Source organism: Corvus moneduloides, chromosome 1 (genome assembly GCF_009650955.1).
Source record: "Corvus moneduloides isolate bCorMon1 chromosome 1, bCorMon1.pri, whole genome shotgun sequence".
Lineage (NCBI taxonomy): Eukaryota > Metazoa > Chordata > Aves > Passeriformes > Corvidae > Corvus > Corvus moneduloides.
In genome coordinates this window covers 135,575,114-135,602,922 of record NC_045476.1, presented here as the reverse complement: position 1 = coordinate 135,602,922, position 27,809 = coordinate 135,575,114, and the positions used below count along the sequence as shown (strand labels likewise).

The following is a 27,809-nucleotide window of genomic DNA, read 5'->3' as shown; positions in this document are numbered from 1 at the left end:
GCCGGCGGTGGCGCGGCGGAGCGGGGCGCGCGCGGCGGGAGCAGGTGAGCGGGGCGGTTGCGTGGGCCGGCAGCGGCAGGGCACGGGCAGGGCACCGGCAGCGCCAGCACCGGGAACCAGGGAGGCAGGCAGGGAAAGAGTTAGGCAGTGGAGAGCCCGCCCCGAGAAGGCCGGGGGAGTGGTATCTCTCCGCTGCCCGTCCCGCGCCGGCCGAGAACGGCCCCCGCCGCCTCCGCGCAGCTGTCGCAGCTCCCGCGCACCTGTGCGGAGGCGGCCGCGGGCGGTGGCATCGCGGGGTCCGGTCCCGCTCGGACGGGACGGGACGGCGGAGGCGGAACGCCCCGTTCCCCGGGCGGGGGGTGAGGGGCGGCGTCTCGCCGCGCCTCCAGGTGTTTGTTTCTTGCCCGGTTCCCGCAGCCGTGCGGAGGGACCGGGAGGGTTTCCCGGGCCTCTCCGGTGCCGCGGGCTCGGGGCCGCCCCTGGAGTTACGTAAAGCGGCGGCGGCGCTCCCCGCCCGCGGCCCCTCGGCGGCGGGGCCGGGCCGGGCGCTGCCCAGCGGTGCCGACCAGGCTGGTTTGGTTCTCCTCTGTTTCAGAACCGTCAGGTTACCGTCAGAAGTAGCGCTCCCTGATGTGCAGGTTTTGGGAGCAAGGTACCTGCAGTTGTTTCTGATTCCGTAATAGACTCTTTGGGGCAGGAGTTACTCCTGTGTGTGTGAGGTGTGAGAAATAGTCCCCCCCTCATTTTGAGTTCATAAGCAAGTAAAAAAATGTTGTTAGGTAACTTGGCTGAAGTCGGCACAAAATTATTATTCAAAGAAATCATGAAACCTAAGTCAGCAAGTTCTTTCTTTATATATTGTACTTGTTTTTCAGCTGACATTCCTCAGTTGCACTTAAACCATAAACATCAGAAGTCAGCTTGTCTGCGTTGTCCAGAGGCACAATATGTGTAACGAGATCACGAATAGTATTGCATAGCTAAAAGTCTTCTAAATCCAATTACAACTGTTAAGCAAGGAATGCTTCGTTTCTGATCTTTTATCCTTGAATCATGTGGCTTATTCAGTTTCTCACTGAATATACAAGCCATTAGTTTAAAAAGGTTTGGAACTGCGGTGGCCGCAAGCTGCACGCAAACCCTTATTAAGTGGTTTTATTGCAGCTTATTTGCTTCACCCGCAGAAAGGGAGGTGCCTGCTGTAAACACCAGGATAAGTTGGTGTCATGCTGCTCTGTAGCATGTGACGGCTGGGCTCCCGGGACTGTCCTATCCTGTTTCTGATCTCGCAGTTCAGCGCTTCCAGCTAATGTTCTCTTCCATTTCTTTTCGTTCTTGACTCACAGCTGGGAATCAAACTAAACAAAATACAGGTTCCGAACAGGAAGCAAATTTCTTGCAAAAAGTCAAGTAAATAGCTAGACGAGAAAGTGCAGTCTCTGGGTTATCTCCTAGGTATCATGAGCGGTTTGCTCTGAAAGTTGGTGTGCTGCAATGATTCTGCTGGTTCTGTGCAGCTGGGGTAGGAGCAAACTGAGCACATAAACCGTCCTCCCTGTGCCGAGGTAAGTAGGGAGTGACGTGGTTTGTCTGAAAGGATTTTTTTTAAACGAAATTGTTCTCAGTTCCTTTTATTGCATGTACTGGCAGTAAACTATATTTGTAGATAAGGCTTGATTCTAGGGTTTTGACCCTTGTTTGAGCATTGTATTTTTTTCTAATATTTAGTAGCCTTCATAAAGTGCAGATTGATGTGGTTTTGAACTCTGTTGTAACTCAGAGCATGTAAATATTTTACATACTGGGAAATTGTGATACTTTTACAGTTGAAGATGGAATTACATCTGTATTATGAATATAGATGTATTTGTGAGTCTGGTATAGTAATATTTTTGTATATTTCTTTCAAATTTTTTTTACAAAAAAATTACTCAAGTTAAGTGATGCAGTGTGCCATTTGCTCACTTGACCAGGTGTTTCTGTTACTCAAAGAATACTTTTCTGTTACTCTTTAAAGTTACAGGAATCTGCATGTGACACTGGTAGTATCAGCCCTTTTTTTTTTTGTCTGTGGGTGTGTTTCCTGTGTCAAATTGAGTCAAGAACGTCCTTCAGATGAAAATAGTGTCATCATCATCTTTAATATGCATTGACTCACAATTTGGGGTGGCCTTGCAGAGTACAAAAGTAACTAAACCAGAAAATGTACCCTCGGAGCAGGTTTAGTGCAGTCCAGCTGCTAATAAGCATCCAGGCAGTGGTACCAGATTAGAGCTGGTCTGAAATGAAAGCTGCTGAAGCACATACGGTGTAGGTGTTGGCCTCTCAACACCAAGGGCTTTATCCTCAGGATCGTCTGTGTTGAGCTCTCTTGCTTGCCAAATTGGTACAGCTGCTCAGAGATTGATGTGCATTAAAGAGTAATATGTAGTAAGTAAACCAGCTCAAGATAGTAAGTTCTTGACTGGTGTTTGACTTTAAAGGAAGAAGTTCTTCTACGAAAGACACTGTTCACAAGTATTGTAACTGGTGAAAGTGTCATTGTGGGGTTTTGGATTTGGTTTGGTAAAGTGATGAAAAGCACAAGTATTTTTTGCATCTTAAAATTCCACAAACTACCGAGTGAACTTCAGCAGGTTCCCTTGAGATGTGGGCTTATTTTCTGCTCCAGGTTCCCAGTCATGCAACAGAGAATAATCACTTTGTATGTATAGACTGTTTGAGTTTTTGCAGTGTGGATTCACTTAGGTTCTTCTTCTGTTTACAGGAATTTAATCCTACACCTCCCAAGAACATAGCTGGGTGGGACATTGTTTAAGGGCATGCTCCCAATTCCTTATGCTGGTAACATGGAAGAATCACTGAAGTGGCAAGCAAAAAAGTAGTTACCTTTTTCAGTGTTGCATTTAGATATTTATTTGTTCAGAGAATATTGCTAGAGAAAATGTATCAGACAATGCTTCATGCCTTGCATTGAAGAAAAATTATTGCAGAGTTTATTGTTTGAGGCAGAAAATATATTTTCTTACTGAGATGTGGGTGAAAAAAGGGGTTTAAATCTTGGTGTAGCTCCAGGAGAACGTCTTGTCACGGAGACAGGTGTGAGTTGCTTTCTCTCACACTAAGTGAGGCTGAAGCAGGTCAGATGTCTGAATTGTGGCTTCACTCACACAACCAAGCACAGGACTGTGCTGCAACAGAAGCTGCTGGATACTTCAAATCCCGTCCCTGACCAGCTAAGTGAGTCAGCAGGGGTTTATGATACTGACAGTTCAGGGCCCTCAGATGCTGCCCAGTGTCCAGCCTCATTCCACAGTGAAGTAGAGATGTTCCCAAGAGACCGCTGCCAGTTTGAAATTGTTCTCCTGGTCAAGTTACCTGAAGTTTCTGACAGAGAGTGTGTGAAGTCTTCCTGATGTAGCTGAAAAGATGACTAAGTTTGTTTTTTTGTTCACTCAAGGAATTTGTTCAAGAGAATTTTTCAGTCTTGCTGGTGCTGTTTCATTTAAAATTTATTTCTTTATTCATGTGCTCTAGGATTAATTTAGAGCAAAAGAGTGAAAGCATCACTTCACCCTTGCAATTAGGAATCTCATTTGGTTTTGCTGCAGTAGGTGATTGATTGTCTGATGTGAATCAGGTTGGCGGTTTCCCATTTCACAGCTTCCTGCAGCCTCCTGGTTGATTGGTTTATTTCTGGGTGAAATGGATCATGGCTCAAATCCTGTTAATCCAAAGAGGTGGTATTTAATTTGCATCTTATAAGAGCTCTTCTTTGGGTGCTTTGTTAAAATGAGGAGATGGTGCTGTTTTGGCAGTTTGATACTGCGGTCTTAATTTTATTTTGCTTTTTTCCAGGAATGTACATGTGTGCACACAACAGACCCGTTTGAAATGGTTTTGTTGAAGAAAAAATACTAAATTGTTTATTTATCTTTTTTCCATACACTTTTTTTTTTTTTTTTTTTGCATTTTAATCTTATGGAATGGTAAAACTACCTGCTGTAACAACCCTGCTTTTGATGTGCATGGTTGTAAAACTTAACTGCTCCAATTCAGACTCCAGAAAATGTGCCCATTTAACATTGTGGCAAATGTCTGCAGCATTACATACAACAGAGTTGTTTTGAAAAAATACTTTGCATTGAAAACAGACCTATTATGCTTCAGTGGGTGTGTAATATGCAAATATGTTTTCACCTAAGTTGTTTGCTGTCATCTCTTTTGATTCATGTCGTGTGTATTGTTGCCTGTGTGTTTGGCTCACGTAGTCTGCAGTGGCTGTCTTACAGAATCAATTCTAAGAAAACCTTTTGTACTGTTTAAACAGTCACTAAAACTACTCCTTCTTATATGGCAAAAAATTGTTGATTCTTTGGATAAAACTAAATAACACTTAAGTCATAAAGGACAAAAGGATTTTTCTCTTTTGTAATCTTGCTTTACTTCTTTGCCATTTTAATTTTAGTAGCTGTGGAAGACAGAACTCTTGTGAAGCTGTCAAATGGTTGAGATACAACTGAAAAGCACCATTTTATATAAAGCCAGATTTTTTGTGGAAATGTTTTACCGTCAATACTGCTGTGTACCATCTCAGAGCTAATACAGATTTTTTTTCCAAAGCTCTTAGTGTTGCTTTGACTTAAAAATGACAGCAATATTTTCTGTCCTTAATTGCAGGTACTGTTCCTGAAAACAAGACAAAAAATGGTTTATACAGTGAATGAAGCTTAAATTCCTGGACCAAAAACTGAGGGGTTTTTATATGAAGGATGGCAACACCATATGTTCCTGTTCCTATTCCTATTGGAAGTTCATCATCCAGCTTTACAAACAGAAACCAAAGAAGTTCTTCCTTTGGGAGCATCTCAACGAGTTCAAGCTCCTCAAAAGGACAGCTGGAGGACTCTACAGTTGATAGTTTTAAAAAGATGAGCATGCCTGACCAGATTGGTTCCACATCATCTGCATGTAGCAGTCCACTTGTTAGGACTAAGTTTACAGGTCTGGATACATCCATAGAGTACTGTACTCAGCCTGTAGAAGAAATAGAGCAGAATGCAGATTCCAGGAGCTGGGAAGATCGACCATCCACACCTACTATTCTGGGCTATGAGGTGATGGAGGAAAGGGCAAAATTCACTGTAAGTTTTGGGCATAGTATAGTTGATCCTGGAATGACAAGATAACAATTGAATGTGCTTTGCATTGTCTTTCGGCAAATAATCCTGCAGTTCGGGGATGTTTACCGGTTTAACTTCAAAGTACTTCCTGACAGGAGAGTGTCATTCCTGTTATACAGGTGGGAAGACTGGGACTAGAAAGCAGTCTTTCCTGCAATTGTGTATGTGGAATAGAAGGAATTGGTTCTGCTTCATTTATCAACTTCTGCTGCAAAAGTCAGGAATTCCTTGCACAGTTACAATTCCTTGTGAAATTGAACCTGTATAAGTTCTGTGTAGTTAAACTTCTTAAATGAAATCTAGTCCTTTATTTGAAATGCATGATAAGAAACCTTGATGTTTGCCCTTGGCAGTTATTAGTAACTTAAAACATTTCTGTGAAAGTGCACACCTGTGGGTTTCAACTTCTTGCCCAGCTTAGTTTCCAGTAAGGGGAAACCTGTTCTGCAGAGAGACTGAGAAGTCACTTATGCCATCTCTTGTGCCAGAACAGCAGCCTAACTGGTTTGTATTGATTTTTCTCAAAGTGCACCGTAGCTGGCAGTTTATTTTTTTTCCATGCCATAAATGTATCAATGCACTTTTACATTTGTTTTTGTGGGTGTGGTTGAAATATTTCTTTGAGATAATACTGTAGTGCTTGTGGGACTGATGGAAGCTGTTCATTACTGATTATTAATTATATTACTTAAGATGAGCAACATCAATCAGAAATGGGTAAGGAGAAGGAAATTACAAACTTTTTTCCCTCCTGTTTTCTTTTAGATTAGAGAAGTGCAGAATCTTTATGACAGTTAAAATACTAAGGAAATCAAGTTCTTTTTGCAAAAAGTTAAATAATGCTGCTTTTTAGTTACTTGAGAATGATACCCTGTCTTTTCCTGAGATTTTCAGTTTCTAACATCTTTGTGCATGATAGCATAAGAGAAGAGCAGAATTTTTTTTAACACATAGATTAAAAAAATTGTTTTAAATATTAACCTTCAAAACTAAAACTACAATCAATATAGTTATATGGACAAGGATTAGTCTGAAAATACCGCAGAATCATTTAGATTGGAAAAGATCTCTAAGATAGAGTCCAGCCTTTGATCACCACCTTGACAGCCAGACCATGGCAAAAAGTGCCACATCCAGTCATTTCTTGAACACCTCCAGGGATGGTGACTCCACCACCTTCCTGGGTAGCTCATTGCAATGTTTAACAACCCTTTCCATGAAGAAATTTTTCCTGATGTCCAACCTGAACCTCCCCTGGGTGCAGCTTGAGGCCATTTCCTCTTGTCCTGTCGCTGGCTGCCTGGGAGAAGAGGCTGACCCCCACCTGGCTACTGCCTCCTTTCAGGTGGTTGTAGGGAGCAATAAGGTGTCTCCTGAGCCTCCTCTTCTCCAGGATAAATATCCCCAGCTCCCTCAGCCTCACATGACTTACCCTCTAAACCTTTCACAAGCTTGTTGCCTTTCCATGGGCTTGTTCCAGCTCCTCTGTGTCTTTCTTGAAGACATTGCCAAGAAACTCCAGTATGCCTGTAAGGTGTTCTGTATTAACAATGACAGCTTTGTCTCCTTATTGTATATGGAAGGCCAGGTCACAGAACAAGTGAAACATTCCTCCATTGTAAAATGCTTGAGTGCATTTTGCTCTTCCCTATTTCACTTCTATTGCTGTGTTATTTTCTGAAAGCACACAATTAACTGTTTGTTTTCAGTTGCATGTTGTACAGTTTGCTGCTGTGCATTAAAGCCAGCAAGTAATTAGTCCTAGAAATTTGGGTTGCTTTTGGAGTGCTAAAACAATGAGATGGAAGACTGGAAATTGAATTAAAATCACTTGTAAAAGAGAGGAAACTCAATTGCTGAATTCTTTTTTTAGTGTTGGTAGCATCTCATAATTCCCAAAAATAAGAATCTGATTAGGCTGAATGATGTCCAAACTTCAGGAATTAGATGTTGGTGCATGTTAGAGTATGTGGTTGCTGAAGCTTATGGGAGAGAAAACCTAGGCTGAAAAACATCTCTTTGTAAACATTTGGTCTTAAGTGAATTCACAATCCTGGAATGTTCAATTAGCACTTTTATCTTTTTCCTTTTTTCTGTTTGTTTGGTTTTTTTTTTTTTTAAGCCAAATAGAAATTATAATGAGATGCTGAATCAGCCACAGAATGTTACCACATATGGGTGTATTTTCATTGATTTTTTAATTTATAGAATAAAGCCATTCATGATTGAGTGGACTTAAGTGAATTTGTTGACTTAATTTGTGATTTTTACCCCAGATCATGTATGAAGGAACTGAGAGGTGGTTTTGTAATATTCTAGTTCTTATTCATTAATTGCAAACCTTAAAGAGAAGCCAAAAAACACCCAACCACCTTTCTAACTTTGGCAGGAAAACCAAACATGTTTGTTTTGGGTTGACCGTAATTTTGAGGCCACTAAGCACAAGTTGATTGCACCCTTGTTACAGTTAAGTTCACTGTAATTGGTGAATATTTGTTTTTAAGTTATCTAATGTTTACTTGGAAATTATTCCATTTTTTCTCATATATATTTTTAAACAATGCTTTTGCAGAATTTTCAGTAGAATACAAGAGTAGAATACTGATTAGCTAGTCAATTTGCACACATATTCCAAAGTTTCTTGTTCTGTGTTTTACTGTGTACTAGCAAAGATTCTTCACAATTTTACATTTAATCCTTTATTTTATTTATGAAAATAAAACTGTTTATACTTCTAGTATGACAGCGGAGTAATAAAATATTTGGATAAGCATTTATACATAAAATGCAAGGCAGAAAAATTATATGTTAATCATAGTTTTGCAAGCATGTCCTACAGCTTGAATTCTAAAAATTAATAACTTTTTCCTCTGACACAATCCATGACTTCCACAGATGATTCTTCTTGAAAGTGAAATTGTGTTTAAAACAAAGATAAGAGAAGTACTTGCTGAAAAATTGCTTTTGATTTGCACCATAGTTATCTGCAGTTTCTGTAACTATCTGCAACTTAATATGTTATGGAATACAAAATTGCTAGAAATAGTCTCAGACCTGTACAGAAGTACACACTGGGGTTATCACATGTTGGGACTGCAAAAAGAAAAATACTCTTATCAGCTAAGACAACCTGTTATGACAGCATGAAATACTGGAAAAGATTTTACTATGTAACGGATTAGAAAAGGTTTTAAATAGAATTTGGTTACATGAGGGATTGTTTATCATGATTCTAAAAATATCTTTTTCTTTCTTGTATTACATTTTTTACATACAGACTGGGAGGATTAACCTAGCGCAATTGCAGAACCTCTCTTTCCTTACATTGGAGAAAGTAATACTTGTTTAATGTTTTTCAGTTGAAGTTGTTTGTTGTTAGATTCATTGTGCTTAGGCATTGGAATATCAGGCCTCCTAAAAAGTAATTTTTAGAAAATTATTATTATTGTTGTTGTTGTTTTTTTCTTTATCCATTTGCTTTTAAGTAGGAGTATGGTACTGCTGTGCTGTTGTTTTGCAAAATCTGATTCAAAGAATCCATTACTTCAGTTATACAGTGCTGGTATAATCATTCTGATGCAGTTTTCCAGTGAAGTCATATTTTGCCTGGAAAGACAAAACCTAATGTTCAAGACAAATACAGAAGAGGATGTCATTTTATTCTCCCATCATTTTTCTTTGTGAAGCAAGTCAGATGAGACATTTTGAAGCAATATCACACTCAGTACTTAATTATTAACAGTCATCTTAAAAACGCAGTGGCCTGAAGGATCAATGAGTAAAACTATAATTTTGCAAAGGTTAAAGTAGATCACTAAAACACAGTTCCCTTACTTTTTCGATAGCCAAGACTTTTGTTCTGCAGGGCAATAAATTCTTTCTTACAGACAGAGATAGTTATATCTATTTAGGAATTACAGAAGCTTCTTTCTTAAATTCTGAAATTAATATAAACTCTTTGTACTGGTAATCGTTATTTGGTTTTCTTTTACTCTAATTAAGATTTTTTTTATCCATGAGTTTTGTTTCATTAAGAAACCAAGGATCATTTCATCCTTCCAGACAATGCAGTGTGAAGTTCTGCACATTTTTCTGATACTCCTGTCTTTCCACACAGGTATACAAAATACTGGTAAAGAGAAGTCCAGAGGAAAGCTGGGTGGTTTTCAGACGGTACACAGATTTCTCCAGGCTTAATGACAAGGTGGGAATTATACGCTGGTAAATTCTCAGCTACCTTACCTCACTTCTTTCATGTATTGTATTTTTGTCACTTCTATTTTTTCTGGTTTTAATGCATGTGAAACACATACTGTATTAATGACTGGAAAAATATGATTCCTTATTTTTTCAAAGATACATGAAACAGCTACCACTGGTGTAAAGGAGAGGTGACAACTTTATCTGAAGCTGTTGTGTGCATCAAACTTTATATTTATTCCTAGTTTATATGACAAAAGAAATTAACTCTTGAATATTTATCCTCTTCATGGAAATAGAACTAGGGGCTGGTATTCTCTTGCGAGAATGATCCAGTAATTATTTAGTCCTTTTCTGTGTAACAAACTCTGCTTTTGTTCATGATAAAACTGAAGTTTCATGAACATAAATATGTTCTTTGTGTGTTGGTCAGTCTTCAGTTGTTTTCAGTGTCTTCAAAGTTAATACTATATCAGATCTTTAAAGATGAAGGAGGAAACACCAGATTAATAGGAATTCTGGGTCAACAGCTTAATATTTTTAGAATACTTGAAAGGAAGAAATACTTGCCTGAAAAGCACAGGTTTTTACAATTGGTAAATAGTGCTTGGCTATCAAAAGTAGAGAAACAATTGCACTTTTCTTTGTCCACTCTTCACTCCTAAGATTAATCTTTCATTGCCACTTCAACACACTTTCTGCTAGTGTGTTCTATCATGTTTCAACATGAACCTTATAACACGCCCTTTTTTTATCCATAGTAAGGGATTTTTTTAATAGCTTATAACTTTGGATTAATGTGCCTCATCAGCTAAAAACTTAATTTGGCTGAAGTTTTGAAAATGGACTTGAACTTAAAAATTTGTCTGGGTTCTTGGTTTGACCTATTTGAATATCTTCTAGACTACCTTTGAAACACCAGTGGAGTCTAAAACTAAATTGCTGAATGTGAATTAGTTTAGAGATTTCATTCTGAAGGAATTCCTGTCTTAAGTACAGTCTATCTTAAACTGAGGAATGTCTTGATATTGGCAAAAGCCTGACTTCTTTTGAGATGATGATCTTGGTATTTCACCTCAGATTTTGGAAGTCAAGTCAGACAACAGTTTGCATTTTGATCAGCTGTGTCAGGTATAGGTCAAGAATTGGCTTACCTCCATTGACTTTTAGTGTGGTTATCGGCGGTTTGAAAAATTAAAATGCCTAAATAGCTATTAGAATAAATATTTAAATTTTACAAGTGAAACCCTTAGTCTTTGCCATCAAATCTTTGGCAAAAATATTTGGCTTCTAGCATTATTTCTAGGTATTAGTATTTCTGTTTAAAGGAAAATTCTCTATTTTTTGAATTTGTGTCACTAGCTGAAGCTTTTTCATCTTTCAGTATACATCTAAACCATTTACTGTTTGGTCTGTAAGACATTATACTTTTAATAATACAGAAATGTGAACTCTAGGACCTTAAACATAACACCGTTCAGGAAATACTGGAGAATTAAAAAATAGTAACGTATTAATAGTTTGAAAACATGTAATGAAATGGCCAGTGTTAAGAACCAAGAAGTTTGCCATTTCTCCCCAAGACTGTGACTCACATGACACGTGTAATGCATTACATGGTGATGTAGGAAAGGTTCTGGTTCCAAGCAAGCAGCCCTGGCCAGAAGTTGTCTGACCCACGGGTTTTCCTGCTGTGTCTAAGGAGTGCTCAAGAAATAATGCTCCAGGACTGTGCTGTTGAAAATTAGTCCACTGACAGCAGCTGGCTCTTACACCCGTCATCCACAAAAGGAGTAACCTGTGGATAGGAGTGCTCTCTCCTTAGAATTAAATTGCATGATCTATGTGACCAGAGAAGTAAAAGTACCATTAAGCAGAAATCTGTGTGGTTGAAAAGCTTTCCCAGCAATGGTTATCTGTGGTCTTCTATACAATGGACAGGAACTCGTTTTGTTGCATTCTATGGGTTCTGTTCTATTCAGATACATTCTTATATATGTATGGTATTGATCATAACTTGGTAAGAGGTGAAGGAACTTGGGAGGACCAAAGATAAACTTAAAGATATAAAGAAGAGTCTAATATCAAGATGAAATTCAGTAAGAGGAAAACATATACTTAAATAATTAAATTCAGTAATAAAGAGCAAGGCTTTGACAATAAACCATTCTGTAAATAAGGAACTAGTTGTTATCACAGGCTATTTGAATAAGCAATACTTGTGATGTTTAAAAAGCACCTCATGCTGTGGAGCAATATTTACATGAGCAAAGGTGATAAATTAATGTGGTTCTTCCTTTAAAGTGCATCGAGAGACTGTTTGAAATGCAGCATCTCTTCTAACTTTTCCAAAACTTAATCTGGTGAAAGAGCTACCCGTTAGCATTTTCTGTCACTGCAGCATTCATATTAATATAAAAGGTATATGCAGAACATCTCTGACAGAAGTTGGCTAGATCCTGTATTCAGAAGAAGAAACAATTCTTGTGGCAGCTGAGATACCAGATTTTGTAAAACCTATTTGCTTTTTTGTGTTGTAAATCCTCTCCCAGATTTTTCTTTGTCAAGCATCACTTTGAATAATTGTTTTTTTTAATCAAAGTGTTAAAGTATTTTTGATTATCATGCATACTAGAAAAATAATTAGCACCATTGGACAGGTTCCTTGTTGTATAATTTAATGCTTTCATTCACCTGTACATTTTATTTCTGAATTCAAATCAAAATTCTGGGTATTCCTGATGTCAGCCATACCCCATTGCTATTTAAGTAACTCAGAAATACAATTTTGCATGTCACTAGGGTTTGAGCCATATTTCCATATTGGAATTTTATTATTCTGGGTGTACAAAGAACTACTCTTTACAAGAAGTACCTCATGCAAGTGTTGTAATTTATTCTTGTAGCTCCCCAAGAAAGACAAGTTGGCAGAGTTGTAGATCTGTAATGGGGTTTTATTCTATATATATGCATATATATAGTACTTATTATCCCCAAGTACTTTAGAAGAAATACCACTGAAATTATTATTCATCTGATACTTTTTATTTACAGTTTTCTTACATTTACAGTCTTAAAGGCTTTAAATAGCAGGCTCAGACATTAAATAACAAAGCAAAGGTTTCAATTCCTATTTTTATGTGTTAAATTTGAAGAAAAATACAAAGCACTGTATTGCATAAGGCAGCACAGCAAGTGACAGAACTGTGCCCACAGTTTAAGTTGTAGTTTGGATCATACTTATGGTTGAGACTTACCTTGTGCTTGAACTTAGCAGAAATCAGAAATACCTCATAAATCTGAGTGAAATCAGTGCCTGTGACAAAATCAGTATTTTTCTCAAATTTTAAAATTTTTTTTGTCTTTGATTTCAATTTCAGCTAAAAGATATGTTTCCAGGCTTTCGGTTGGCCCTTCCACCAAAGCGCTGGTTCAAGGACAATTACAATCCTGACTTCTTGGAAGATCGACAGCTGGGGCTGCAGGCATTCCTCCAGAACCTAGTAGCTCACAAAGATATTGCTAACTGGTATGTGATTAAACTTTGCATGTGCGTTTGCGGCTTATTTCCTGTCCATACTCATCTTACAAAACTCCTAGACTCCAGCAGTGTATCTTTGGGCAGTGTGGAGAGGAATCTCAGTAACATTCATGTTGTGCATTTGGTCATTATGTGAATTATTCAGTGTCCTTTTAAATTAGTCCCATCTTAGCATTAAAAAAAAAGTGGAATTGCAGTATTCTGAATTGTACAGGCATAACTAAAAGCTGTAGTATTTAAAATGTTAGAATAATCCCATGTTTACTCCTAAAACATCTCTCTGTTTAATACAGAATTGCTATATTGTTAATTTATACTAGGATTAAGTGTTAAGACTTTCATAATGGAGAGTACCTATACTATTATGCAGTTAGTTCTGAAAATGTCTATTAAATTGCAGGTTTCTAATTGATATGACATGATAGTAATAGGAGTACCTTTATAGATTGCTGTACATAAGTAAATGTAAACCACAAATCAACAAAGTCTTAATAGTTTAAAAAACATTATGTGTTTAAGTAGCAAAGTGCAAAGATTTGTTTCAACAGTATCTTTTTTCATACAAAGTGGGAGATTCTTCCAAAGCAGGAAAATTAAGAGAATGTAATTCTGACAAATGAAATATAAAATAATTTTATTAAAGACCAGAAGAGAATTTAAGTAGGCAACTTGCTGGAGGCAAGGCAGTTTTAAAACCTTTTCCAGCACCAGAAATAAAAAAGTTAAGGTTGCTGTACTAGAGATTCTTTGAGGAATGAGTCTGAGGACCTGTCATCATCTGAAACTTCAATCAAAACAAAGAGTAAGAAATTTTCTAAAGCAAACCTAATTCCCTCAAGACTTTTAAAGGAACTAAATTGTACAATTGCCAAGCTGTGGTGTGAGACCATAAAATGCTCATACCTACTTTACTTTTTAGTAGAAGGGCTATTACTACATTTGACATGTTTTTATAGGGCATTCAACTGCTGAGTCTGGAAAATAGGGATTTGTACATCAGTCTGACGTTGGTACTGCTTGTAGTAAAAAAACCCCAAAGTGGTAAGCAGGTAAATAAAAATGCTATAGTGTCTCCTGTAGAGGGAAATCTAACAAACAAGTAGTTGTGACAGGGCTCGTATAAAATGGTTAAAAAACAAGGGGAAAAGGATTGGTGGAAATTTAGGGTAGTACCTGTGGAATGTTAGATCACAGTTGCAGACACTGATGTTCAGAACATCTTGAAATTATCTGGAAAATGGAATGAACAATGAGATCACAAACTATTGTAAAAGGATCCTGAGGCACTGAGTGACTAATGTCTATTTTTGTGTCTTGAAGTACAAAATGTCAGTAAGTACACCCATACAGATTTGCAAACTCAACTGGTTTTTGCAACCTGGAAAATAACTATTGATATTGATACCACTAGTTTTCTGAATCAGTTCAGTACTCAGCAATAGTCAGAAAGTTTCATTCAAATCATTAGAGGAACTTAAAAGGGGAAAAAAAAGTTACTGCTCTGGGAATCTGAATTGTACTTCCACATAGTTCAGTGCTAAAACACAGCTTTCAGTTTCAAGGGAGGTGTCTGTTAGAGGTACAGAGAAAGCAAGCAAGAACAGGTGAAGCTGCAGAAAAACTTCCCTGCAAGAAGAGTTCTCTTTAGTCTGTTGTCTTGGGCAAGGGCTGGCTAAACAGGGCATGTGAAATCATCAAAGGAGAGAGGGAAGGTGAGTAAAGAATGTTAATATTTTGATGATTCATAGTCATGCTGGAGTCTGTCATGCTGAGTGGCAAAGCTTTGTTGTGAGATGTCAGAGACAAAGCTTAAATGATTTCAAAAAGAAATGGGGCTCAACCTGTGAGTTTCTGTGTCAGTGGCTATTAAATATGATTATGTGGGTGAAGTATGCAGCTGAGAAGTTTAAAAACTTCCTAATAATTAAATTACACAATAATAGGTGTGCCAAAAAGAAAAGGAATCAGTCTCTAATAGTCCATAAATGTAACTTCTGCTATGCTGCTGGAGACACACTAGTGAGTGGAATGGAGTTGCTTAAATAGATCTGAAGTCTTCATGCTTCGTATTGTTGCAGCTAGTTCATCATTTCAGCTGGCTTGTTTGTGTCTTAGTGATGGACCATACTGGACAAAATAGTGTTTGTCATAATTTAAGGCAAGGAACTCCAAACTGTAACTTTTGAACTACAATGGTTGTCAGATACAAAAAGGAATTAAAATAAAACATTTGTGGAATCAGTTTGTATTTTGGCTAATGAAGAGATGGTTAACTGAAATGTGTTTTTGAGAACTGCCCGTGTAGGGCTCTGCATGAAGACAAAATTTTTTTATAAACTTTATAACATATTGATACGGTTCTAATGTTTGGATCTATGGAAGGTCTGAAGTCCTCAAGAAGTGATTAGAATGGGGGAGATTTGATCCATCTAATATTTTTACCCACTTTTCAGAGAATGAATTTACTATTAGTGGGAATTAATACTTGTACACAGGAGTAGTGGTGAGCATTTGACCCTGCTTTCTCCTTTAAAGCTCACCATTTACTTCTCCTGTTTCGCAAATAAGTCAAACTGCTTGGGTCAGACCTAAACCAGAAAAGCCTTTTCTCTTTGTAGGGAAGTCTGTTTTATTTCTCTTTATGCTTTATGTACTGTATTGACAGTGGGAAATTTGCCTTTCAGGGATAGGAAACCACATTTGGTATACCTGTTTCTTATTAAAACTAGATTCACAAAGTATTTTAAAGATAAAATGGAGGATGGTATATGCAGGTATATGCTAAATTTAGTGTTTGTGTTTTATAGACTTGTTGGTGTTTTATAGACTTCTTCTCATGTTTTGCATTGTATTGAAGATTCAGTGAAAGATCAAATTGAAATCCACCCACAAAGTTAAATGTGTTCAAGAAAATTTCATATAACTCATGAAGTGGGAGAAAGAAGTTTAACCCGCTAAGCAGAAGCATCATTTTTATATAGATGACAGCTTTCTATAGATGACAGAGCTGTCCTGTCTCCACCCTGTATAAGAAGCTTAGAAGGGAGGAACTCAGTCAGCTTGGAGTCAGGGATCCCATGTGCTGCACTGCCCTTTGCTGCCCTCCCTAATGCTGGCACGGCTCCTTCCTGGACAGGGATCTCAGCCAGCACATGTGTACAGCAAGCTGTGTCTCAGGATAGAAAAGATCCCTGTGGTACTTATAAGGCAGTATCTTCTATTTGTTAAATGAAAGGAAGAGGTGTAACACATGGAGGGGAGAGCAGGTTCAGAGCCGACTCTCAGTGCAAAGGTAGGCTGCAAATAAATGTTCATGCCATCAGGTGCCTATTTTAGGTAAAGAAACAACAAAGGAAATGCTCAGTGTATTTTAGATAAATATTCTTTAAAGTCTTTTTAAAACTAAAAGTGATAGTATAATGAATGATCAGTGTTCAAAGAAATTTCTTCTCATTTTGCTTGCCAAACCTGAAGCTGGTTGATCGCGATGGTAGCTAGGTGAAAGTTTCCTTTCTTGTGTTTGTACATTGAGAATACCTCAAGTGAGAGAATGAGTGGAAGGCAGAAAATTACTGCCTTTTGCCCTCACCTTTCCATGGGACCCAGGTGGGAGGAAGAGACAGGCAATTAAGTTTGGATTCACATTTTTCATTTTTGTGCGTTCATTGCAGTAGGAGATGATCTAAAGATTTACAGTAGTGAGTGTAAGCACAGCCTTGCTCCTAAGTTACTACTTGCTAATTAATTGTGAATACAATGTTCTGATTTGAGGTTATTTGAAGAAGAATGAATACAACCGAGCAGGAAAGTCTCAAAAAGGTGACTGAACGGACATGTTTGGAGATGTTTAGGAGTTCTGTGAAAAGTAATCTAAATTTGGAAGGTTGAATGAGACAGGCTTGAAATATTCTGTAGTAAACCACAGGATTACACCTACTTCCTTCTTCTGGCCTTTGCAAAACAACACACAGAGATGTTACACAATTCTAAGTGGAATGCATTAGTTTGAAATGTGTGTTTAGAGATGGCTATTTAGTAGATCCTTGGCATATTAATTTTGTCTTCTGTTATTTTATAACTTATTATTTATATTAAAAATATATACTGTATACATAAAAATTACGTATATATGTCAGTGGATTATGAACTTGGCAAAAAGGAGACAGATGAAAATGTTTCAGTACTCATGCTTAAATCCCCTGATACCTCCTGAGGGGATCTGCATATGGATTTTAACAGCATACTTTTTCATCCATCCTATAATACTTCTTTTTCTCCAGGAGAAGTTTTCAGACCTCTTCAATTCCAAAATTATAAACTTGTCAGTTGTCATGTAGCAACAAATTTTATGAAAATTTTTAAAATCATGAAAAATCATGTTCTAAAATTTCTTACTCATCTTCCTAAGTTACATTTTAAGTACTGTCCCTGGTCAACACATGAAACTGAGACTTAATAGTTTGTTAACATTGTTTTGAATACTTGGGAGTAAATTTGAGGATGTAAATTTTTGTCATTTAAAGAAATACCTCCATTTTGTGATCATTTTTAAGTGTTGTTGCTGGTTTTATACTTCAAGTAATTGACTCTCTTTTATTCGGTAAAGCCTTGCAGTGAGAGAATTTCTTTGTCTGGATGATCCTCCGGGTCCTTTTGACAGTCTAGAAGAGAGCAGGGTAAGTGCTAAGTAGTAGGATAGAAACAGAATGCAAAAGGCAGGTGTTGTTAGAATATTGTAAGATCTGTGTAATGATATGGAATGAAACACTTCTGTTTATGTTCTTTCACAAAAATCACAAAAGGATTTGTTTCTAGAATGGGCATAGTCTGATAATTGGTGCACACTGATTCATCTTTGACTGCTGCACTTCATCCCTGTCTCAAAATGTATCTTCTTTTTTGCCTTTTATGAGCCATGGATGAAGTTTGTTTTTTAAAGCAACTACTTATATAAGGCAACTACTTAATATAAGGAGAGATTTTATAAGTTTACAATCAGCATATTGTTACAATGCTTATACCTTAGACTTCCGGTCTTGCAGGGAAATGTTTCTTGCTATAAAATCACAGAATCATAGGATGATAGAATGGTTTGGGTTGGAAGGAACCTTAAAGGTCATTTACTTCCAACACCCATGTCATGGGAAGGGATGCCTTCTCATGTAATGAATGTACTTCAAGGATTAATTGTCACCACCAAAAATAGTGTTCTTGCGGAAAACTAAGTAGTGTTGTAAACCAGCGTCCTTTCAACATGCATATGAGTACACTGAACAAATAGTACTGTGTGCTGCAGCCTACTTTATTAGAAGTAAGTTTCACTGTCATGCAGAGCTGTATCAGGGCTGTCTAGAGCAGATAATCTTAGTTTTCTTGCTTTATAGAAAAACTTTGTTTTAGAATTGTGCATACATTGTTATGCTTGCAGAAATTCTGAATGTTAAATGATGCTGCTTCAACTAAATTTATATTTACCAGTTTATTTTGCATGTATGTAGGAGTGCCTTGGCTCTTGTGTGCATGTGAAAGATTTGGTATGTTTTTTGTGTCACAAGCTCATATTTGATTTCTGTACAATTGCTTTGCATCATTGCTATTTAAGCTGATCAAAATTTTTAAAAATTACTGTAATTATTTGTTCAGATAATTAAAAAAATTTAAGTGCCTTCTTCATTGAAATTTCAGTCATGCATACTGTGGTGAAATCTGTGTTATTCTTCCACTGGAATTTAATCAAACCATTAAAATAGCTGTGCTGTTGTGGTTTTAGCTATTGCCCATTTCTGTAAAGTTGTTGAGACAGCTGTCGTAAAATTCTCCAAGAGATACCCCACCTTGTTATAGAGTGATTGAGGTTGGAAAGGACTTCCTTGAGATCATCTATTCCAACCCTCCTGGCTCAAGTGAGGTCAGCTACTGCAGGTTGCTCAGGACCATGTCCAGTCAGCTTTTTAATGTTCTACAGAGGAGACTTCACAGCCTCTCTCTCCAGCCTGCTCCAGTGGCTGGCCACCAGCACAGTGAAAAGGTGCAACCTCTCAGGTCCCAGGGACATTAGTACGTCCAATTTGTTCAAGTGTTCCCTGACCTGGTCTTCCCCTACTGCAGGTAAGTTTGTCTTGCCCTTCCTTCTGGATGCAGGGAAGGAATTACTCAAGGCTGATCTTTCCAATCAAGACAACAAGTCCAAGGTTTTGCATCTTCCTTCTTTGATTCTGTACTTGTTTCTTTTCACATGCCTTGCTAGATTCAACTCCAGGTTGTCCTTCACTTCCATAATCCTGTCCCTGTAAGATTAGACAGCAGCCTTATGTTTCTCCTGTGTCACCTCTCCATGCTTTCACCCCTAGTAGAATTGTGTTTTATGTCTGAGCTCAGGAGATCCTCGCTCATCCACACAGGCCTCCTGCAACCTTTGCTTGACTTTCTGCTTGTTGAGCTGTACTTACTGACCCTGCAGGTGATCCTTAAATACCGAATAGCTCTCCTAGACGGCTCTTTCCTCCAAGGTGGTTTCCCATGGATTCTTTCTTCCAAGCAGGTTTTAGAAGAGATTGAATCTGCTCAACCTGAAATCTATGGTTGTGGTCATGGTTTTTGTCTTGATTCTGATTGTTAGGAGCCTAAACTCCTACATGCTAAAAGCATCCATATCCATCCCTTGCTGTTTGTTGCTTTTTTTTTTTTCTTTCCCTGAACTGCCTTGTACAGGAAAAGCACCGAGGTTCATGTACTTACTCCTGGAGTTCATTTTTAAACTTATCTGAAAACTTATTCTGTTTTGCCTTTCTATTACCATCCAAAGCATTGCAGAAAAAAATCTTCTGTTTTCCTGATAATGCAAAATACGGATATCTTCTATTTGGTTTATGTCTATTCTGATATTCCAAGGACTTGCCAAAACACATTTATCTTTTTTGGGGGAGGGATACAGGTACCTGCTCCATTAGAAGCTGATTAGGCCTAGAAATCTAATCACAGAAAAGTAGGCAAAATATTCACTAAATCTTTTTTTTGGTCATACTGGTAGTTGTTTCCACAGATCTTTTCCCTGCCATCTCTGTTTCATATCCACTAAAGAAGGAAGCAAAGCTGTCTCCCAGCTGTCCTTTCAGAATTACAGGGAAAATTATTCCGGCCTGGGTATTAAAATTGTTCCAGACTCCAGGTGTCCAGTTGTCTAAAGAGCAAGATAGCTCATTACACACTGTTCCCTTTCTCACCTTTGGTTCACTTTTCTGCTTCAGAATATATTTTTTTCTCCTTACCTTTTTACAACTTTTGTATTCCTAGTGCTTTTTGCCTACATTCTTGGACTTGTTTGTCAAGCTAAGAGACTAAACATTTTAGAAGCTTCGTAGCTAGGGATCAGTGTGCCCCAGAGCCCAAGGTCCTCTCCAGAACACATACAGGCTCAGCAAGGTGCATCTCGATGCATATGACCTGGACGTGTGCAGCTAAAGATCCTTAAAATAAATACCAAGGTAAAATCCCTTTTCCCCTTCTAACCATGTATGACTCTTGATTTTAAGACCAGGAAAAGGCATCAGTTGGAACCCTGGGTTTAGAGAATTTAGGTTTCTGGGATATGTGTAACAATATGGAGGATTTTGGGTGTGGATTAGCTCTTCTTTTCTCCTTCTTCACAAATCTGGGTGTTCTGGTATTGGGTCATCAAAAAACCCGCAGTGCACATCATGAATAGTTATTGGATTATAAGTAAAAACAAATTAATTGGCATTCCATAATTGGGTGATTTGGACCTTAAAAGACCTTGGAAGTTGGAACTCGGGGCCATTTTCCACCTTGTTAACTAAGAGGCACATCCCGTGCAGCTGTGTTATAGATCAGAAAATAATAAACATCTAAGTGCAAAGATAAACTCCCTGTCTCCTGCATTTTAATTCGAACTCTGAGTAAAAGAACTCACAAAACAGAGGCAAAGAAGAAAAGAAACGAGAACAGAAAAAATTAATACAGATTGAAATAATAAACTTAATTACATTCTTAAGGAAATAATGTCCAATTCTCAGTTACGGTACCAGCAACCTTAAATATTTTTACAAAGAGCAGTAAAATTTACTTAATTGGCTTGGCTGACATGGGATGACTGCTTAACCAGAGTGATAGCTAAAGCAATCACTACAAATGCTGTGTGAAGAACGAATTGCATGACCCGTGCTCTTGGCTCTAGTAGACATGAATAAAGCTATGGCTTAACTCATGACTGGTCTTCAAGTGCCTGTCAACACAGATAAATTTGCTATCTGTGTCAATAAAATAAATTAAAATTCCATGGAAAAAAATAGGATTATTGAATTGAAAATTCCTCATTTGTTTGTTTTGTATAATTACAGGAAAACTTAACATTTTGAAGATCATGAATCTGCTTCAGTTAAAGCAAAGGATATTCTTAAAGTTCGTAGCCTGTTTTAAAACTTCAGGAAAACAGTGTCTTAACAACATTGTTCTTAACCAAGCTTGTATAAAATGTTTATATTCAGCAGACTCTGAATTAGTGTTTAGTTGTAGGTAATATTAAGCCAAGAAAGCCTCCCTCATGGGGCTCTTATTTATAGAGAACATGTAAATTATTAAATCAGAATTGCACATTACTGTTGGAAGACTTGTGCTTTCCAGTAATAGATGAGCAGGCTCTGTGCCAATGGCTCTGTCACTTCCTGCATTCAGTTGCAGGATGTTGCATTAGACACAGGCTCTTCACATTAGGTTTTGAGATTGCTCACTGTCAGATCCATCAGGGGGTGTGATACATGCATGTCATGCTCAGCAGAGGAGCACAGCATATTTGTTATGGCTGAGTAGTTAGTGTTCACAGCATCCCATTAAACTTCTTCAAAATACTTTTGAACTGGTCCTCTGATTGTCATGATTTCATATTTATAGCAGGTGTTTGGTACAGAACTGTACAGCTTTGTCTTTATCCTGAGTAAGGAAAGAACATGTACTTAATCCAAATATTCCTTGCATCATGGGAATATATAGGTATTTTGAAACTGACTTTCAAGTCATGTGGAAACAAAACTTTATGACGAGAAAAGGGAGCAGGGAGTTCAGTTTATGATCGATATAGGCAAAAAGGTTCAAAATCAGGGACTACTTTTCTAAAGTCTCTCTTGTGAGACAAAAACGATGTGATTAAAGTATTTGCATTGCAGTTCAGCATAAATTCATCATTCAAAGCAAAGCAGCATTATTTTATTAAGATAAGAATCTAGTTTAAAATTTGCATAGCTTTTTATAGTAATCAATCTGAAGAAAAGCAGCTATAACACTGTTACAGGTTGATATTTCTAAGAGAAAAGTCAATAAAGGTAGTCCACTGAAGTTAAATTCAAGATGCTCTTAAATTTGTCTTTCAGGCTTTCTGTGAAACTCTGGAGGAAACAAATTATCGCTTACAGAAAGAACTGCTTGAAAAACAAAGGGAGGTTGAATCACTGAAGAAATTATTAACTGAAAAGCAACTTCATATTGATGCTGTTGAAAGAAGAATTAGGTATGTAGAAATTTTAAGGGTTTCAGTTTATCTCCATTAAAGCATTTTCTCTGTCTAGTCACAAGCACCAGCTTTAGCTGTATCTTGGAAACCATTTTCCCTACATAACCACATACAAAGCAATATTTTCAGTAAGCTCTATCTCATATGCTGGCTAAAAGCTATTCAGTAAAAATGGCTGAGAAACTTGTCCTAACTTTTCCCTCTAAAGTAACTGTGATTGTTTCCTAATCCGTTAAGTCCTGTAAAGATAGAGCAAGATTCTGTTCTGCTTTTGAAATATTGAAAATGTGAAATGCGCTGCTAGAGATGAGTGGAAAAATTGCTTTTAGTTATAAAATTCTGTCTGTACTCAAAGCTTTGACAGAGCATAGGGATCAAGCAGGTATGTGTCTGTAATAATGTCTTTACCTTTATTCTGAATTGCTTGGAATGAGATGCTGCAGGTACAATTTAAATAGCATGAGAGACTGTCCACTTAAACCCAAGGGAAAAATGGTGCCTGTCTGCTAGATTTTGTAGCAGAAGCTGAGGAATTGATGTTGTGCTATCCAGTGTCTCATTAGAGCTGCTGAGTCAGTATTGCAGCATTTCCTTAGCAAAAGAGTAAATTCCTATGGTCCCATTAGAACTTCGCAGAATTACAGAATTATTTAGGAACCTTGAAGATCATACACTTTCTGCTAGACCAGGTAGCTCAAGGCCCCATCCAACCTGGTCTTGAACACTTCCAGGGATGGGGCATCCACAACTTCTCCAGGCAACCTGTTCCAGTGTCTCCCACCCTCACAGTAAAGAATTTCTTCCTAATAGGAGATCAGCTGAAAAAACATCCCCTCTGTGTGTGTCGGACCAGGGGCAGTGAAGAAATTAAAAAAAAAAAACTAAAATAAATTCTATTTTAATACCGCATAGGGTTGCTGAGTCCAGCATATCCAGGTTGACTAACAAATCACACCTTACAATGTTCTAGTGAGCTACCTTTGGAAAAGGATTTAAATGGAATTATTGTGGCTGTCTGAAAATTCTTATCAGAATACCATATTCAGTTTGTTGCTTACTCCTGAAGGCAAATAATTACATTTGGAAGATGCTTGCCCTGTTTGATGAGAAAGTTATTACATGCTGCTGGTTTAAACAGTGCAATAGTTGGGAAAAGTTAAATAACTTGAATTTGGCTAAAACATCATGATAGGAAATTCTGTGTGACTGAAAATAAAAAGGCAGGAATAGCAAAAAGTGATTTTTTTTTTTAGTGTGTTCCCTAAGGATAGGTGATGTTTTTTAAATACACAAACACACTGCTAGGTTCCCAGACATATAAAATTATTAAAAGTCAGCCAAGTAGTTTTGATGGAAAATAACTTCTGTGACTTCTAGCTGTAAAAATTACCAAGTAAACTTATGATCTTGTTTGAGAACTTCAGCTTGTCTGATAGGAAATTAACCCAAAAGAAATGTGTCTGTCTTTGGCCTTGTTGAAGTAGAATTTTTATTTGATGGCCCAACAAGAATTAAGCATCTTATACCCACACACTCCAAAGGCCAGGTACCTGCAGTGGATGTGAGGTAGGAGGGGACGGTTGGACGAGTCCTGAGACTTGTAGGCCTTTACGTATTGCTGGATTTGGCTCAAACATAGGCCGGTAGTCACATTACAGAATACTGCTAAGGCTTTACCTAAAATGCAGGCATTAAAATAATAAAAACAGTAGTTAGAGCAATTTTAAAAGGGGAAGAAATACAGTAGTATCACTTCAAACACAAAATGGATCACAAGCTCTTGTTTCCAGTTCAAGTCCCAGCTTTCAGTGCTAAATTGATGTATGTTTTCCACATAGAGAAATGGTTTGGAAAAAAGGATTTCTTTGCTCTTTCTTCATGACCATATTCCCATTTGTAGCCAAGCTAGCTGGACCATTATCTTGTGTTGCCATTAAGAAAAAAACTATCTTTATCACTAATGAGAAAATGCAATGCGCTGAAACTTAGTTTGTGGTTTTGTAAAGTTACAGAGAAACTTGAGAAACTATTGGAGAAATCTTTTTATCATCCTGTCTGTCTTCCTTCTGACTGTGTTTTGGTTATAATCCTTCTGCCATTTAGGCAAGAAATGTGTGGCTTAGTCTGATTGTAATTTTTTGCCTGAAGTCATACACACTCCTCTGAGACTTGAATTTTGTAAAGGTACTAAATTGTCATGCAACCAGAGAATGATAAAATGGCCTGGGTTGGAAGGGACCTGAAAGATGATCTAATTCCAAACCTCTTGCCATGAACAAGGACACCTTCCACTAGACCAGGTTGCTCAGAGCTCCATCCAACCTGCTGGCCTTGAGCACTTCGAGGGATGGGGCATCCACAACTTCTCTGGGCAACCTGTTCTAGTGCCTCAACACTGTCACAATAAAGATTTTTTTTTTTCCCTAATATTCTATCTAAACTTACCCTCTTTCAGTCTGAAGCCATTCCTGGTTGGGGGAACAGTCCTGTACAGGCTCTTGTAAAAAATCTCTCTGCATCTTTCTTTTAGGTTCCCTTCAGGTGTACTGGAAGGCCGCAATAAGGTCACCCCAAAGCCTTCTGTTTTCCAGGCTGAACAATCCCAATTCTCCAAGCCTTTCCTCATAGGAGAGGTGCTCCATCCCTACGATCATCTTGGTGGCCCAGAGATTGAGAGGACTGAATTTAGTTGAGGAATAAGCAGCTGGAGCAAATAAACTGTTTAAATAGCTGCCCAGTACAAGCCCTGCCATCTCTGTACTAATAAAAGAAATGGGGCATGCAGGAGTGAGACTGAAAGGTTACTTTCAGTCCTTTTGCAGAAATTGCCAAGGTTAAAATGAAATAAACAGTTCTTCAGTGACAAATGTTTGCTGTATGGATTGGTGGTACTCTGTTCTTATCTGTTGTAGGGATTTATCTTTAGGAAAAATGACTCGTCAAATGTCAGGAGAAGAAAGTGAGTGCAGTGGTGAGGTGGAGTCTTCTGCAGTAGAAGCAGACCAGGGTACCCTGGGTGAGGACAGCTGGTAAATACTATTATTCTACTTGTATTTTAGTTCTTAAAGTATGTTTTTTGAAATGTTTGGTCTTGCATTAATTCTGCACAGCTGAGAAATTCAGCATTGTGTACTGCACCTCTCTGCTGCATAAAGGCCCTCAGGATAGATAATTTTAGATCTGGAATAAGCAATAAGTTTAAAAAGCTTTGTAAATGTTTTGTGGATTGTTTGCATAAAATAGCTATAGAAAATCATACCAGTTTCCACTTACTGATCTTGTCGTTGCAGCTCAGACAAAGAGAACCATGAGCCATGCTGGAGTGGCTCTTTGGCTGAAAATTCTGTCCCAGAAATTGAAGTTGCTGAAGTAGCCTATACCGCAGATGAGGAATAGCTGAGCAGCAGCTGTTACCTGGGAAAGGTTCATGTTTGGGATGTATCCGTGGGTAAGAGCATAGAGTAGCTGTGAAGAATTTACAGCAAAGAGCAAGAATGCACATATTGAATGTTTACATAAATCCTTACAAATTATTAATGTAAGAAATATACCCAATGCTGCTTTGATTTCCATTTTTATCTAGCCTTTATATATTTAATATATTGAAGTCTAATAAGGGCTAAAATCAGCTAAAGTTTAGATAGTGTGCATACACAATTTGGCTGACTTTCCTAGCAGAATGACAAAAGTTTCACATCAAATTATGGAACACATCTAATTCATATGTCATATATTGCCATTGTTGTGACACAGTTGATGTGTTCATCTGTTTGGTATTTGTGTTTTCATATTCTTATAGCCATAAAATAATGCTTGCTGAAATAGAAATGGACTCGTCTGTGTTTAGGAATGGAGAACGTGTTGGTTTTAAATTCTAAAGCTGAAGAAAGTTTCTCTGGAAATTTTAACACAATGCAATAGGAAAACTTCCAGTACCAAGAGAAAAGTACTTACAAAATGGGATCATAGTTGGACATTGTAAAATGGTCATTTTTGCTGAAAGAACTAATCTGAGACCCCCAAAACACTGTGTATCTTCATCCCAAGATAGCATGCTGTAATACTTTTTGTTCAGTAATGCTGCTTTGAAAATCTGGGATACCTTTGTTATATACCCATGTAACAATAAAATCTGTAAGTTTGCCTTTTACTCAGAACACTACCTCTTACCACCTTGCTAATGCATTCATGTTTGTTTAAAAATATCCAGATTATATGGAGGCTGTTGAAAGACTTGTAAAGAAGCCATATTTTTTCCTGCACAGTTCATAACTAGATTGAATCTAGTTGCAGTGTATTTTTGTTTCAATATATTGTACACATGGGGATGTTGGTACCTATGTTGTATAGCCTATTTTTCAAAATGTATTAAAACAGGAGATGCACTTTATAATTAAGACTCCATTGTGCCAAGTTCAGTTGGCTAATTGGTTGAGAAATGGGAGTTGCAGGGAGAGGATTGTGTAGTGCCTTTTTGTATTTTACTTGTTCATTACTGCAGAATTTTGTTACAGTGCTCTGGCTCAGTTCTGTGGAATCTTTGATACAGCATGTTTCTGTTCTTCACTTATTTACTGAAAGTGCCTTGTTTTATTATGCTTTTCCAATTGGAAGAATGCTGTTTTGTTTTAATTTTTTTTTTTTTGCCCTATACCACCCACATCGTTGTTTAATGTTGTCAAGATGCAGTGTCTTTGTGCTGGAGTTTTCAAAGGGAGCTTTGTACTTCAGGGTGTGCATAAAATGACCTTTATGCAGAACTGTATAAACCTTCCTGGTGAAATAAAACTATGGACAAAACACCTGTCTTCTTTTTTGCATTGTAGAAAAAAACATTTAATGTCTTGTCTAGTAGAAGGATAAAATACTGCTAGAATGAACCATTTCTTACCTCAGAGATTTACTCAGCCTTTGGTCTGAGTCCTATTTGTACCAAAAATTGTCTGCATGAAAATGAATGAGAATGCTATGACACCAGAAACCTTATTGTACTTTTGTTGAAGGTGAAAGTAAAAAAATGAACTGATTTTTTTTTTTTTAAATATCCTACGTAAGTCCTCATAGATGCTGGGTGAACTCAATAAAGTTTTGGCACGTTATTGAAAATACATGAAATCTTGTGTCAGGTGTCACTTGCATATTTGAAAAGCTCAAACTTTGTCTATTATATTGTTAGGTTTACAACTATAAACATTTTAAAAATATTGAGAAGGTGCTTGGGTCATACATGCCAGGGATTTCCAAAGTACAGCAGGTAAATCTGCAAATCTAGACACTACAGAAAGCATTAATATAATTTACAGTTTAGTCATGGGAGGGCAAAGGAATTAAAACTTCAAGATTTAAAAGGTATTTTGCTAAC

At 37.6% G+C, this 27,809-nt stretch overlaps 1 protein-coding gene across 5 annotated transcripts; it reads left to right on the top strand.

The window, feature by feature from the left end:
- SNX16 (sorting nexin 16) lies at positions 1 to 27,562 on the top strand. 5 transcript variants are annotated; one of them, XM_032128369.1, is made up of 8 exons: positions 1 to 44; positions 4,681 to 5,144; positions 9,301 to 9,387; positions 12,764 to 12,912; positions 17,531 to 17,600; positions 22,308 to 22,444; positions 25,360 to 25,476; positions 25,738 to 27,562. In XM_032128369.1, exons 2-8 carry the CDS (start codon positions 4,773 to 4,775, stop codon positions 25,841 to 25,843), a joined length of 1,038 nt encoding a protein of 345 aa, XP_031984260.1. In that variant the 5' UTR covers positions 1 to 44; positions 4,681 to 4,772; the 3' UTR covers positions 25,844 to 27,562. The 5 variants fall into 5 exon arrangements, with proteins under 5 accessions (XP_031984260.1, XP_031984284.1, XP_031984276.1 ...); XM_032128370.1 differs by lacking the exon at positions 1 to 44 and adding an exon at positions 1,168 to 1,565 and having other exon boundaries at positions 25,738 to 27,242; XM_032128375.1 differs by lacking the exon at positions 1 to 44 and adding an exon at positions 2,768 to 2,881 and having other exon boundaries at positions 25,738 to 27,242.
- Positions 27,563 to 27,809: the final 247 nt, after the last annotated feature.